Genomic DNA, 15,574 nt, shown 5'->3' with positions numbered 1-15,574 from the left:
TACGGCTTTGAGAGAGTCTTCTCGTTATCCGGAAATCTTTCATTCCAAGAAGTGCTCTGCACCAATTGTTCTGGCTAACGGGGATATCACTGTACTGTAAATCTCAAGTTTAAACCCCGTTTGTATCGGCGGGTGTTCGTAAGTCGGGGACCCCTGTACTTTTATGTATTATTAATGTTGTTTGTTTTTGGGGGTTGCCTGTATTGTTTAGTTCCATTTTATATATAATCTACGCTCTGTTTTTATTTTAGTTGATTTGTACTGGAAGGTTGTCTGCTTCATTGTATTAGTAATCAACAGTTTCCCAAGTGCTGTGATTTTTTTAGACAGGTGTTGTGATTATATTTCCGTCCTATTATTTTTATTTCCATTTATCAGTAATTAATATGTGTGGGTGTGTGTGTGTTTTGAATGTACAGTTAAAAAGATGTATGACTGTTGGGATATCCATTCACACAGCCCTGCACATTATGCTGAGGCAGAGACAGGCACAAAAGTTTATAAATTTTTATGACAATAGGCAGGAAACAACATGAAGTTTAAAAACACAATAGGAATCATAGGAATAGATAATCAGAATTGCATTACTTAATGTGACAGTAGACTTCTCTCTTTCAAAGAATAGACTCCTCTCTTTCAAAGAATAAGTGATATTACAAAGCAGTGTGGGCAATTCTCATATCATTAATAAAGTTTGTGGTTTGCCTCTCACCACTCTGATTCAGGTTCAGTACACACTTGGGTCGTGATACAAGAAGGTTGTCCAGGGTGACACTACCAAACATGGTAGGTTTTCTTTGGGTACTTTAGTTTCCTCTTGCACTAACACTGAGCTCATTGGGGAAGGCCCTGGCTGGACCTCCAGGTAAGCCAGTTATTCATAACTTTGTTGAACAATCCTCTATACATTTCTAAATTTGTCTCATTGTAAATCAGATTTTAGAATTTATTTTTAAATTTTTGTATCATGTACTATATAACTGATTAGGATTAATTAGAGTGAAGGGTGTTGTGTGTATAGCGTGTGAGGAGGGGAAGAAACAAAGAGTAGGGTAAGGGAATGAGGAGGCGATTAAATAGAAATAGTATAAAACTCATGTGTGGGAAGTAACTTTTATTTCTTTATTTATGAAATATATTCAAGAAACTATGAACGGTGTTGACAACTTATCTGAAAATTTCCCAGTGCCAAAAGCTTGAGGAACCCTTCAGCAGGCTTCTTTCTTGTTGATATTAGAGAGTTTCAGCTATTTTTATCATCAACATTTTTATGGCCATTTTCCATGCTTATGTGGATTAGCATTGCAATTTTTAGGATACTATAACTGAAATAAGTATCTTCTGAATTGATTGAGAATTTGTTTTACAAAGTTTGAGTTGATTATTGAAGATTGTTAGTGTTAGCAATTACTTGAGCCAATTGTGGGTTGTGGAAGTTGACAGCCCTAACTAAATATATAAAAAAACCAAAAAGAGGTTCTCTTGGAATCACACAGTCAGACACATACAGTTGTAATTTTCTGCCTTCACAGTCAACCTTAGTCAAGTGAGATAAAGTTGGTCGATCATGGTTAGTTGATCAACATGGCGGCAGCCCCTACCTTGGTGCTAAAATTTATGTCACTCTTTATAATAAAAGGGTGTAGCTATTCCCAGGGCTTCCAGGTTTGAAGATAGTTTATATGGGAGATTTCACCCTTAACACGGGAGCTTCAGTTGGGATGTATTCTTGAACACCTCTCAAAACATTTTAGTGTATGAACAGGTATTAGAATATAAGATTATTCAAATATATCATCATCATGATCCCCACAAGTAATTAACACATAGGCTCATGACAGTATGTTGGTGAACATTAAATTGAACCGTTTCTATTCAATTTAATGTTCACTAACATAATAGGGAAAATTTAGGTTTGGAAAAGTTGGCAAAGGTCTTGCTAGGGTTCTGTCTTCCACTCCTTCATATTAGAATTAATAATAAAAAAAAAGCCCCACTGTCTCCGCACCATGATCCACCCCACTCAAAAATATGAATAAAAAACACTCATTACCGATAAAAAGCACGGCTAGTTAGCATTTAAGTAACATCATTACTGTGGTTTACATTTTAACTGTTGCTAGGCCCAGTGATTTCTGCTCATAAGCCAAGCTAATGATAATTCAGTGCAATGATTGATTATTGTACAGCCTGAGAAATGACTTGGAAGTATTATTAATCTTTCTTAACATGTGATCAGCTACTGTGTGCTGATGTAAATCATGGATCAGTATTAGTGTTCTGAAATATTTTAATTTGGATAAAAATATATATATAATATATGCATTTTTATAGTGCAGACAAAAATAATTGTACATTACATGCATACCACACCCAGCTGTACATTATTACCACATAGTTCAAGTAAATCTGCCAAGGACACAACCAAATAGAAACCAACTATGGGTCTGATGACTTGTATTGAAGTTGTTATTGATTTTTTAAGTTTATAAAGGTTTAGTAACTTAGCATAAATTTCTATTGTTAATGCTTATTGTTGTAATGCTTTCTAATTTTAATAAGTGGTGTTTTGATGAAGCTTTGGTGCTACACGCATAAAAACATGAACTGTACCTCACCAGCCATCCTGGGGGTGTCCTGTCTTCTGTAGTCTTGTAATGTTTGTCATGATAATGACCAACAGTCACTATACAGTACAGGAGACTGTATGTATAATGTAGTAGTTTAGAGAGTTTCAAAGAAGGAAAAATAATGCCCCTGTCCAGTGTCATTTGGCATACTGTAAATAGACAAGTTTTTCACTCATTACAAGAAAATGCAACCACTTTTTCTTATACTAGCTGCCGTAGATATATCTTATACAGTATACTTCATTGCACAATTGTGTATTGAAGGAGTGCAGTGGCTGAGTGGTTACAGCACTCGCCTCTTGTTCCACGGGTCAGTGGTTCAATCCCTGGGTACTCCCAGTTCACCCAGCTGTAATGGGTACCTAAGTTTATAACTGGGGAAATGAATTCAGTTGAGTGCAGTACTGATCATGCTGCCTCCTTGTGTACTGAAAGCTTTGTACAGTAAACCCTCGATAACTTGGCATTTGATAACTCAAAATTTTATATAACTTGGCATGAGTATGGTCTCGGAATGTATTAGCCGAAATATATAAAATTTTCTGGGAAAACCTCAGCATATCTGGCCACCTGCATCACCTACCATGCCTCTGTTTCACCTACCATGCATCTGTGTCACCTACTATGATGCTTCATTCTTTGCCTGCAGTGCTGGTAAGTGTTACTTTTTTACATTTAGTAATTACATGTACACATATGGGTCAATAATTTTATATTTTTGTATTTTTGTAGGAGGGGAGGGGGGAGTGCCTTGATAAGTCAGAATTTGGGATAACTCGGCAAGGCCAGAGCCCCATAATTCCGAGTTATTGAGGGTTTACTGTACTTTATACAGTGTGCTGTATCCACACTGTCCCTAATGGGCAGTCATGTTTATGGGACCAACTTTTACTTTCATAATGTAATGAGGAAATCATGATTTAATTGCAGTATCTGGTATTAAGAAGTAACTCATGGGTACTTAATTAAAAATGTTTGTTATAAGTGTATTAAATTTGTAAAATAAATTTTGTTTGATAAATGCCAATTATATCAGTGCATTTCGCATTACAATTAAATTCAAATGAAACTATTTTTAATTAAGTCATAACAAATTTTAAGTAGAAAGGGTTCTCATTCTTGGAATTGAAAAAAAAAATTAAAATAGAATGATTGTGACATTGTGTTGGGTACTGTACTTGTGAAAGTTTAGTGGATACAGTGTTAACATCTTGTTCTGAGGGTTGTTAGCTTGCACATTAGCATCCCCAATCCATTTAGCTGTGAATGGGTACCTAACTTTATAATTGGGGGGTTGAAGGTGATTTTGTGCAGTGCTGGCTACACTGTCTCCTTGTGTACCAAAAGCTTATATTCAATGTGCTTATCTACACTGTCCCAATAAGGTTATGAGACCTACTTTCACTGGATCCTTAATTTCTTCATTGCAAGCCAAAACCATGGTACAGATTTCAGTGAATTGTTGGGTGTACTGTATTGCAAACATACTGTGATCATTGCTAGTGGTGTAGAAGGGGTTAAGAAGTGTGTTGCAGATGTTACCTAAGATTTCTTGTGTTTCATCCAGTGGGTTAATGGTAGTACAGGTATAGTAATACTAAACACTACACATGTGTGGTCTTCAGTACTTAGTATTTTACTTTTAAACAGTCTTGTACAATGCTGAGCAACTAAAATCAATGTTTGTTCATCTTGTATATCAGTGAAAGTTTGTTGTATTAGGTATGTGAATTATACTTCCATAATCTCACTAAACTTTACAAGTAGTATTTTTTAAATGCAGTACTTCAAGAACCTTGTAATTGAGTAGCATTTTTCCAAGACTGTCAATGCACTTAATTGTTTCACTCCCCGACTTACGACCTACTCGACTTACGACCACCCAGACATACGACCGTCTCAGTCTTACCAAAATTTTGTCAAATTACGTATGTTCGAGTCCCAACGTCAGTGGGTTGCACTGTGTACTTACAAAATTTTTGTTTGTAATTCACTTTAAAATGGCCGGCAAGCTTAAAATTGAGAGTTTTGTGGTGCTGAGAAGAAAAGGAGACACCCATTTTAGATTTTCTATGTATTATTTAAGCATTTTCGACTTCCTACCATTTCAACTTACGACCTGGATTTGGGTCCCTAACCCCGTCATAAGTCTGGGAGCAGCTGCACTATGGTACTATATTTTGGTTTAGGAAACTAAGGTACTATACAGGAGATTAATACGCAGAGTTGTGCAGATCATGTTGGTAGTTGCAAGTGAATTTGTACTGTTCTATACATAGATATTGGGGTAACATTTTGGTTCATTTCATTTACAGTATACAGAAATGTATTGAACTGCCCACTGGCAAAATGGAAAATTTTACTATTGAGTTATCATAGTGTTGCTGGGACAAGGTCTTTGTGTGTGTGATAATATAAAAATTATATACAGAACCTTGATTGGTCTTTAAATGTCACTATTTGTTACATCACTTGAGTCACTTTAATGTATTTAGTTTAAATATATTAACAGTACCTTCACTGAGGAGCATGACAGTTATCACCAAAACTGTGTGAGTTTTGGGATTGTGGGTTTCTTCTTGTATACTGTTGTTCTCCAGCCATGCAGATAATTTTATCAGGGAAGTCAAAGATTGCATGCAGTTTAACGAGGTAAATTTGTGTGTGTAAACATAAGCTATTACAGAAAGAGAGTACTGTACTGTGCAGTACAGTATTAATTAAATTTTTGTGCAATCACATTTCATGAGGTAATGTTACCTTAATCATTATGCTATACCTAGGCAAAAATTTAACATTTGAAGATGTTTTTGGCTGGTAGATGTTGTAATGGTTGGGATGATTTTGCCTGTAGTCTGGCTGTTGATTTTGAAAAGCCCAAACTTACAGCAGGCTTAAATGATTTTGTTTAGGGTTTAGACAGTTATAAGAGATTTTTTTTGTTTTTTTGTGCTTGGCCCAACAGTGGGTAGTTCAATAGATACTAACTGATGTATTTGTTTAGTACAGTAGTTACTAATAGGTTTTATTGTTATGTGAGTTGATTTTAGCATTATTATTTAATTTCAAGCTTTTGGCTGTCATTATTTGTTGATCAAAGTTATTCCATACATCACTTAGTTACATTGAATAAAGTGATTAGTTAATTATATTTTTATTTTCCCTTGTTTGGTTTCTGAAAAGCAAACTGCTGGCACTGAAGTGGTTACGTTTATGTGGCAAATAACACAAGAGTAACAGATTCAGGTCCTGGGAACAAAGTTAACAGTGTTGTATTTACAGCAGAAGACTTCTCGTATTTCAGAGCAAATGTAGAATTACTGAAGTGTTTTCAGTTCCTTGGTAATTGCTTGGCAGATTTGGCTATTCTTTTTTTTTTTCTTTTCTTTTTTATTGTTACTTAGGAGTCCCAATGATGATATGGTACTCTTAAGTAATTGACAAGACGAAGTGAAAGAATGAATAGGTGGTGTATGAATATTGATTGTAAATGAGAGGACAAGAAGACTCGCCACACAATAAAGAGAGAGATGTTTTTATGATATACGTACGGTTTTATGTTACGTCAGCTAACTATGTGCACAGTGGTCCATGTAAAATTATTTCCCATACATATCAGTCACTCTCCATGTTTGCCTTCCAAGATCTTCCTGGTGGTGGGAATCATCTTTGCTCTCCAGATAAATCTTTTGGAAGCCTTTTCCCCATCTAGTACTGTACAGTATAGAGTTGGTAGAATCAAGAATACTGTAAACATAGACTCCCCAATTATTTGCTGCCATTCATTCTTTCTACCTGTTGTAACATGTATCATATGTTCTACAATGCTGTTCTCTTTTGTATTTTACCCTCTATCACATAAAATGTGACTTACTATTTTCAGTGAATGTCCAGTACACTGCAGTACAGTACACCATTTTACATGCCTAGTTTTCAGAGTGTATATTGGTATAGCACTGTCTGCCTTTGTTTCATTATTTGGCAGGGTAGCCAGAGCAAATCTTCAGAACAATGGGATGGGGTATATACAGTACTATAGCATTTGTCAAAGTCAAGGTATTAAGACAGTGATGTACAGGTATTCTAATTGCAATTGGGAAAGTTGTGCCACATATTCACTATAGTAACTATTTCCTCCTATCCAGTTTTAGGGCAGGATCAGCCATTCTTGACATTATCTTCAGTCTTCCTCAACTAATTCAGAAAGATATGCTCTTGCATTATGTGTTATGCTTTTATAATGCCATATTACCTGGTAACCGGTTTTTGTCTCTATAGTGCCTGAACAGATGTTTCTACATTTGAAGCATGTGTGCTGCAATATCATGTAGTTGTATTGGTTTTGTATAATGCTACTGTCTGACAATGAATGTTATGTTCTGCAACACATATATGAGGACATGCAGTGCTACCCTTGTCTGTCCAGGTATATATTTTTAAGATCTTGGTCAAATCATAAAACTTCATGTTGATCTTCTGGAGCTCTACAGATAGGTCTAGAACCTACTGATTGGTATATTTTTACCTTTCAGTTCAATAGTCATTTTCTAATGCTAATTACACTACTCAAATTTGACATTTTTAAACCGAGATCCTTGATCAGTATGTATAGGAGACCCTTTGTATGAAATTTGAACAAAATTTGTTTTGATCATATTGCTCAAACACATGGTAATAGGTCAGGCCTTTTTTTGGGCCACAAGGCTTTATATCTTCACATAGAGGGTGGTAGACCTATGGAATGGTCTACCAGATCAAGCTATGGAATCAAGAACAGTACAGTAAGTCCTTGCTTAACGTCGGGGTTACGTTTTTAAAAATGCGACGTTATACGAAACGATGTTAAGCTGATAAATTTTCCCCATAAGAAATAAATAAAATACTGGAGTTATGTTCCTGAGCCTCCCTTTGCCTCATGAAATACATTATATATATATATATATATATATATATATATATATATATATATATATATATATATATATATATATATATATATATATATATATATATATATATATATATATATATATATATATATATAGAAAATCATTGCCATTTCCATAGAAAATAGTGCATACATATACAACGACTAAGTTTGTATTGGTACTCACTGATGGGCGAAGGTGGTAGAGCGAGTGTGTGGTGGGTAGTGAAGCGGAGGAGGAGGGTGGCGAGTCACTGAGACTGTGGCTGCCTCCTCCTCCTGCTTTGACTGGGGTTCCTCCACCGCTGTTTGCTCCTCCTCCTTCTTGTTTGCTCCTCCGCGCTTGCAGACTGTTGTGAAGATGCTGGTTCTGCCGTCCCGCGACAAAAAAATGAATCCAGCGTTGACTGCTTGGTGCTACTGTACTCTTCTTTTTATCCTTGTAGATCTCAGTGTAACAGCCTAGACTGTCATCAATGCTGCATCCTCCATCCACATAGCCAACATCTTTTCCACCTTTTCTATCAAAGTGCTTCTAGTAGGAGTTGTTTTAGTTGCACTCAAAGGAGTACAGTACCACTTCCAGCACTAACCTTAATCTTGTCCCCGTTGGTTCAAATAGTACGCACCGTTGTGGGAGCTAGACCTAGCACAGCGGCTATGTCCACAGCACCTTCCCCTTTTTCAAAACGTGTTAATACATCCATTTTCGTAGCAAGGCCAATGGTCTTACATTGCTTCTTCACAATACTAGCATCAGTAGCACTTGATGGGCGCTTGGAAGCCATTTTTATTGGTTAGATTACAGGTTTTAGAGCAAGAGCACTTAAGCACACACGAATGATGTGAAGTCGTAACAGAGACTGGCTTGGCGTCATTTGGGGATATTATGACGTTCCGCAAGTGAGAGGTACATAGTGCGCCAAGCCGAGAGAGCGTAGCGCAGCCAGACGAGAGAGGGTGATGAGCCGTGAAAAGTAGTCTATGACAACGCAAAACGATGTTGTACCGAGTCATCGGGACGTTAAACGAATTTTTGGTATCTAAAGATTAGTGACGTAGTACCGAAACAATGTTAAGCAGGCTGACATTATACGGGGACTTACTGTACTGGATTTCAAAATAGTCGTTGAAAAAATTAACAAGAATAATGAAGGATCCAACACAGGCCACTGGCCTCCTTCCCTCAGCATGGCCATTAGGTAGAGAAGAGGTACAGTGTAAGGTAAATATCTAGAAAATAAAAAGTAGCATGTTTAAATGTTAAAGCCTCTCTCTTTTCATGCAAAAATGCACAAAAATGTAATATAAAACTTAAGCATAACACAATTGGCATTTTAAATATTCTAATTTGTCGTCATTAATTCAAGGGTCATTAATTAGCACCAATTACTCGAATTTTAAATTTGTAAACCTGGATTCTTAACCAGCATATCAAAGAGTACCTTTGTATGGAATGTGAACATGACAAAGGCAGACCATCCTGTATCATCATAGTATCACCATTTGGACTGCCTGCATCACAAGCTAAAGATTACAGCATCTGTTGGTGAGTACAGTACAGTATATTGTATGCAGTAGTATATTTTGTTTATTTACAAAATACCTTTTACAGTAGTGTTTGCATAAATGATTACAGCCCTTTGGCTGCCCGACTGCAATTAAGCCTCACGACTAATATTCAAGCTAGTATAAGCTGCATAGCTGCATATCCCTTGCAACTGTGCTCCATGTCAGAAGCATAGTTTAGACTCGGAAACATTCACCAATGCCCAGAAAAATTAAGTAAATGTGTATTTTTTTCCGGGTATAAAGATTCATCTCAATACCCAGAAATCTCTTGAACCCAGATATATTGATCACCAACTGTTCCAGCCATAAGGGATATTACTACAGTACATAGAAGAAGCCAATGAAGATTGTAAATAAAGTGAACAGTATGTAACACCATGCCAGCATGAGTGATATTTATATTGCACAAGTACCTGTACAGTAATTTATTGACTCGCATTGCTGTGTATGATTGGAGATCTGTTCTCTACAAAAAGAAAATCCCATGGTCAGCCCCTGATGAGTTATTGCTTTGTTTACTTATGTAGCACGAACAGTGCAGTTAAATTGTTTAATAATGCCCTCAAATACAAGCGATAAAATAGTTTAATACTGTAGAGCTAAACATAAAAAAATAAAATGGAAAACAGGACAAATGACAATCTATGAGGAAATGAAAATATGGTAACACTGATTTCACTATGAGTTGATTGAAATATTTAAAAAGTGGTGCCTTAACCCCTATGTACAAGGTCCCTTATGAGTTGAATAAAATCATCTGGCATTAGCCAAATATATTATTAAAAATTGCATCCTCATAGTGAAGGGGTTCATTGAGGTAGACCACTAACCCCTTGTGTATGGGCTCCCCTCTGTGCTGCATAAAATTGTCTTGTGTTAGCCAAATAAAATATTAAGAGTGGCATCCCTGCAATGAAGGGGTTAAAGCCACTGGCTAAAGAAAATGTTAGTACGTACACAAAGAGATGCAAATATGCCAACCAGTCCAGTCAGCTGGTGCTCCACCTACAAACGTAACTTCACCTCTAAATTCCACACATTCTCTTACAATTCTAAATTCTACACCTTCACTGCACATAATTTTATTTTATTTTCCTCATATTACATGAGCGTAAATGAAAAGAAATTGGACAATCAGGCAATTGGCTGAATGATGAGTCTACTTGCCTTCACATGAGCTAGAGTAAGTAAGTTATGTGGTGATTGTAGGAAAATGATAATACAGTACTGTACATGTACACTAAAAGCTTATTTGTAGACTTAATAATAACATTAGTTCATATGTTAAGAGAATAAAGAGGTACCCAAGTAAATAGGCATACTGGTGGTAATTTTTTAGCATATGTATTTTCATTACTACTTGGGAAAATTACTTTTTTTGTTTCAGGTTTTTCATTTGTAAGCCAACACATGGGATAAAAAATTATTTGGATTTCCATAAACCATAACTTCACAAATCAGGGACTACCTGAACTATACTGTACAGTATATGCATAGTGTGTGAATGCTAAGTGAGGATAATTGCAAAATACTGTAACGTTTGTTTTTCAAAACTCAAACAGGTTTGTACAGTAGGACTATCATGTGAATAATCAAAATACAAAATATAAATAAACAGCATCATTATAAAAACTAACCTATCTAAATTATTTTATATACATTCATATACTATTATGGAAGTACAGTAAGTCCTCGTATAACGTCTGCCCGCTTAACGTTGTTTTGGTACTACATCGCTAATCTTTAGATACCCAAAATTCGTTAAACGTCCCGTTGATTCGGTACAACGTCGTTTTGCGTCTTCACGGACTACTTTTTACGGCACATCGCCCTCTCTTGTCTGGCCACGATACGCTCTCTCAGCTCAGCAGTCTCAGTGACTCACCGCCCTCCTCCTCCGCTTCACTACCCACCACACTGGCTCCACCACCTCTGCCCATCGGTGAGTACCAATTCAAACTTAGTTATATATTTATATACTATTTTCTATAGAAATGGCAATGATTTTCTGTATATGTAATGTATTTCATGGGCAAAGGGAGGCTCATGAATATATCTCCCCTATTTTATCTATTTCTTATGGGGAAAATTTATCCCCTAAACATTGTTTCGTATAGCATTGCGTTTTTATGAACGCAACCCCCAACGTTTAACGAGGACTTACTGTACAGTACAATATTATGATAGTTAATTAATATATCTTAAATGGTATAGGGAAAATGTGACCATACAGTATAGTACTGTATACGAACTAATTTCTTTGTTATATAATTTAAAATAAAGTTACAGTATTCCCAAATGACATAAACGTCAGTTGTATTTTAGTGTTTAAATATATGTGTGTATACTAACTCTAATTTGGATGTTTTTTTTATTTCAAAGTTTTTCCACAACAGTAAACACAACTGAAGTTTTCTTCTTTTTCAGACCATGAGTATCGGCTGTTGTCTTCTGTCCCACCTGCTCTGTTTCTTCTGTCTTCGTGTTTTGTCTTGATGGTTGCCGATCACTTGCACACATCTTCATGACATCAGTACGTCTCTTGTTTACGCTGGAAAACTTATAGGGTCAGCAAAGAACTTATTATTATTATTAATTCTGAAGTTGATTCTCAGTCGGTGCTTATCGTTATATATTTGGACATGATTAGTGCAATGAAGGAACATTTTTAATATTTTTTATTCAGTTTATATCTTTTCTAAAATATTATTGATCAAAAGACAAGACTATATACAGTATCTCAAAAAAGTATCTGTCCATACACTGTGCGAAACATTGAGCCCACAGGTGATAGGTATTATGACATGCATTTACTTTGGTATATATTTTAACATAAGTAAAATAGTATTGTGTATTTATTATGGAGTAGTTAATATGATGTTCAGTAACCAAATGTAGTAGGATCAGTAAGCCACAGAGCGACGCATACCAACTTTCCCAGGACATCACGAGTTGCATGTAGCATTTCAGAAGTCATCGGATCCTTCCTGGCAGATATTTTTTTTGAGATACTGTACTGTACAGTATTATAATACAGTGGTCCCTCGATTAACAAACGGTTCAATTAACAAAATTTCGGTTAACGAATTAGCTCCCATAAGGATTTTCAGTTCCATTAACGAACAAAACTTCAATTAGCTACAGCCTTACAAGAAACACGCCTTGTTGTGCGCATCAGCTGATCGGCTAGTCCGCCAATATAGTAATTGGTTCTATGTTTACATTCGTTTCCAGTGAAGTAAATATCAAGAAAGTTGTGCTTTGAATATTTTTGCATTTTTTATATTAAAATTATTGGTCATTCTGAAATTTAGTTAACACATTGATAATATATACAGTACAGGGAACAATTTTTGTGCGCCCTTCAGCTGATCGAATCACCCACCAACGCTTCTCAGTTTAACTTTGTTTACAGTGGAGTGAACATCGAGTTTGTTGGTCTCTTGAATATTTTTGCATTTTTACATTAAAATTATTGGTCATTCTGAAATTTAGTTAACATATTGATAATATACAGTGTAGAAATTATTATGAAACGTGAAGACATTAGAGCCAATGCACTCTGTAAAGAATATGGCATGTCATCATCAACTGCTTGTACAATCAGCTGTTTGATATGTAAACAAAGCTGCCGGGAATATGACATACACACCTCAAAGTAAGTTAAAATACAGCATTCTTTTGTTTTTTATTTATTATTGTACAGTACAGTACTGTATATTTAGTTTTTATTTAATGTTTTTTTATTCTATTACCGGTATACAATACTTTGTATGTATACTTTTTCTGTGAGTTGGAACCAATTACCCAGTATCCCATTGAAATAATAGATTCAGTTAACGAAATTTTCGGTTGACAACCGACTGTGGAACCAATTGTGTTCGTTAACCGAGGGACCACTGTAATATACAATTACATATACAGTACTGTGTTAGGCTCTTGATACCTGGTAATATTGTACTGTATACTACAGGTATAGACCCTTAAATCCAGGGTCCTCAGGACCAAGACTGAACCAGTTTTGAGGATTTTCCAGTTTCCTAGATCATCCATGTTACCCTTAGCCTACCAGCAGATGTGGTTTCAATGGTCTATACCTGTAAGTACAGTACTGTATAATGAGTTTAATAGCATCAATAGAACATATCTCATCTTTCATAAAGAAAGTTGTTGAAATTTTCATGATTGGTTCTTATGTGACAATATAGTTCTAAGGTAAATGCCAAGCAATTTTCTCTATAAATAATTCATTAGGTCAAGTACGAGTAATTCCTAAAAACATTAATATGGTATTGTTAAAATGTACAAAGTTTTTTATGAAAAATTTGTTTTGAACTAGTTCTTTTGTATCATTTTCCCACAGAAAAAATATACAGTAATATCTCCGTTAGCCGGAACTCTCCAGTACCCAGAATTGAAATTGGTGCAGAATTTTCCGGGAAAACTCTCCATTCAGTTTGTGAACAAGTTTCCGAGGTTGAAAATCAGGTGTGTCTTCTGAGAAAATTCTGGAAAATCTCTCCCATTTTTTCCCGGATCAGGGAGCAAATTCCAAAGTTGAAAATCAGGCACATTTTCTGGAAAATTCTGAGAAACTTCTGGAAACTCCAAATTTTTCTGTTCAGAATCTAGGAACAAATTCTGAAAATAAAATGGTGCGCAATTTCCTGAAAAAAATGCGAGAAAATCTCTCCAAATTTTTCTGCTCCAGGCCTTGGGACAAAGGTTCCCAGAGTGACAAAAGATTGCATCATGCTCTTGGGTCCTCAGTGCTGGGTGCGTCTGTGGGAAGATTGCTTACATAACACTGCAATTGGCTAATGCTAACATGTGAACTGCATGGGATGTCTATGATAGGTTGATGCATCTCCCAGATTATCCCCTCCCCAATCAAGGCTAGCATCAGGGCACACTAATTTCATTGTCTGCAGCCATTCTTCAAGGTTGACCTCCTGCTCGTTGCTGTTTTTGCATGCATACAATTTGTGTTGTGCAGTAATGCACATTACTGTACCAGGACACAATCACCAAGAATATAGTATTAAAGTAGTGTTAAAACGAAAACAGTAATTACAGTGTGTAATTTTACTGTAAATTAACATTGTTTGTATGAACACCGTGCATACGCAACCGCGAATAACAGTGGACAGTGTTTGTGTACCGTACATTACTCTACCAGGACACAGTGTTAAGATGTTTCACTCTTGATTTGCCTGTATCCTTCATGAAGGGAGAGGACTGTGACAGTTAGCACTAGCTGCCACAGCAAATGGCACAGGACAAAGCAGGCCATCCTGTATCATATCACCATCTCACCTGCCTGCATCACAAACTCAAAGCAACAGCATCTGCTGGTGAGTACTCTATACATTTTATTGTGTTTATTTTTATTTTGTAATTATTTTTTTTTACAGTACAGTAAACCCTTATTATTTGTGGAGGTAAAGTTCCAAGGAATAGCGTGAATAAGCAAAACCGCGAATAACAACTTCTACTACCTTAGTGCACTATTGTATACCTATACCAAACAAATGACCAGCTGCAGCAGCACTCATCCCCTCTTAACTTATATAATAATTCAACTTTGTCAGGGTCATCACCGACTTTTGCCTTTTACATTTCACTCCACCAGCACTGCCACTAGGCAGTCTTTTAGGTGCCATTTCACACAGAAATACTAAAGTTTTGAGAATACCACACGAGAAGGTGCGTAGGGTGACGTGTTTCGCTGCGGGAAAAGGCTCACAAGCTAGCCACCATCTGTTTACCACGAATCGCAAACCCGTGATTTTTTTTTTACGGGGATTAGCCCACCCGGGCACAGGTCGCTGACCTGTTGTGTTGTCAACAGTAAGAAAAACAATTGAGACCCTGCAATTGTGTGTAAATAAGGCAGAAAGTCAGATCAGCAACCTGGGACTTGGTCACAATTTTTGTGATGCCATATGGCAGCAGGGTCTACCATTAGAGAATACATTATGCTTCCAATATCTTCCCAGGTAGTAGTACCTCCCTGTTTGGTAGCTGCCTACTACCTACAGAATGGCAATGGTCTACTGTACAGGTGTATTCAAAATATATTGTACATGTACAATGGCTTTTGCATAAATAAATACTGTACAGCACTGTGTCTGTCCGTGCGAGATGCGTACAGTTTATTCTCTCAGAAAATATTCCCCAGCACTGTTGTGTAGTTTAGAATCTCGGAAAACTTACCCCGGAAACATTCCAGGGATATGCGAGTGTCTGTCCATGCAAGTTACGTAGTTTAGACTCAGAAACTTACCTCGGTAACCGGATAAATTTTGGGATGTGGGATACTTCCAAGTTTGAATCGTCCCATTACCCGGAAGTTTCTCGTCCCCGGAACAGCTCTGGACCAATTATTCCAGCTAACAGGGATATCACTGTAATTCTGTGAAATTTTCTGTTTTTGTTGTTTTAA

At 36.4% G+C, this 15,574-nt stretch overlaps 1 protein-coding gene across 3 annotated transcripts in view; it reads left to right on the top strand.

The window, feature by feature from the left end:
- Positions 1 to 12,410, top strand: part of LOC121878446 (glycerol kinase-like) — a 47,122-nt gene extending 34,712 nt beyond the window's left edge. For all 3 annotated transcript variants that reach the window (XM_042384677.1, XM_042384676.1, XM_042384679.1), the window contains one exon: positions 11,557 to 12,410. In XM_042384677.1, the coding sequence (XP_042240611.1) occupies positions 11,557 to 11,657 (101 nt within the window). In that variant the 3' untranslated portion in view covers positions 11,658 to 12,410. The remainder of the gene's footprint in view (positions 1 to 11,556) is intronic.
- The last annotated feature ends 3,164 nt before the right edge of the window (positions 12,411 to 15,574 follow it).

This window comes from Homarus americanus, unplaced genomic scaffold (genome assembly GCF_018991925.1).
Source record: "Homarus americanus isolate GMGI-L3 unplaced genomic scaffold, GMGI_Hamer_2.0 scaffold41027, whole genome shotgun sequence".
NCBI lineage: Eukaryota > Metazoa > Arthropoda > Malacostraca > Decapoda > Nephropidae > Homarus > Homarus americanus.
Note: the sequence above shows the minus strand (reverse complement) of the source record. Positions and strands in the feature narration are given on the sequence as shown.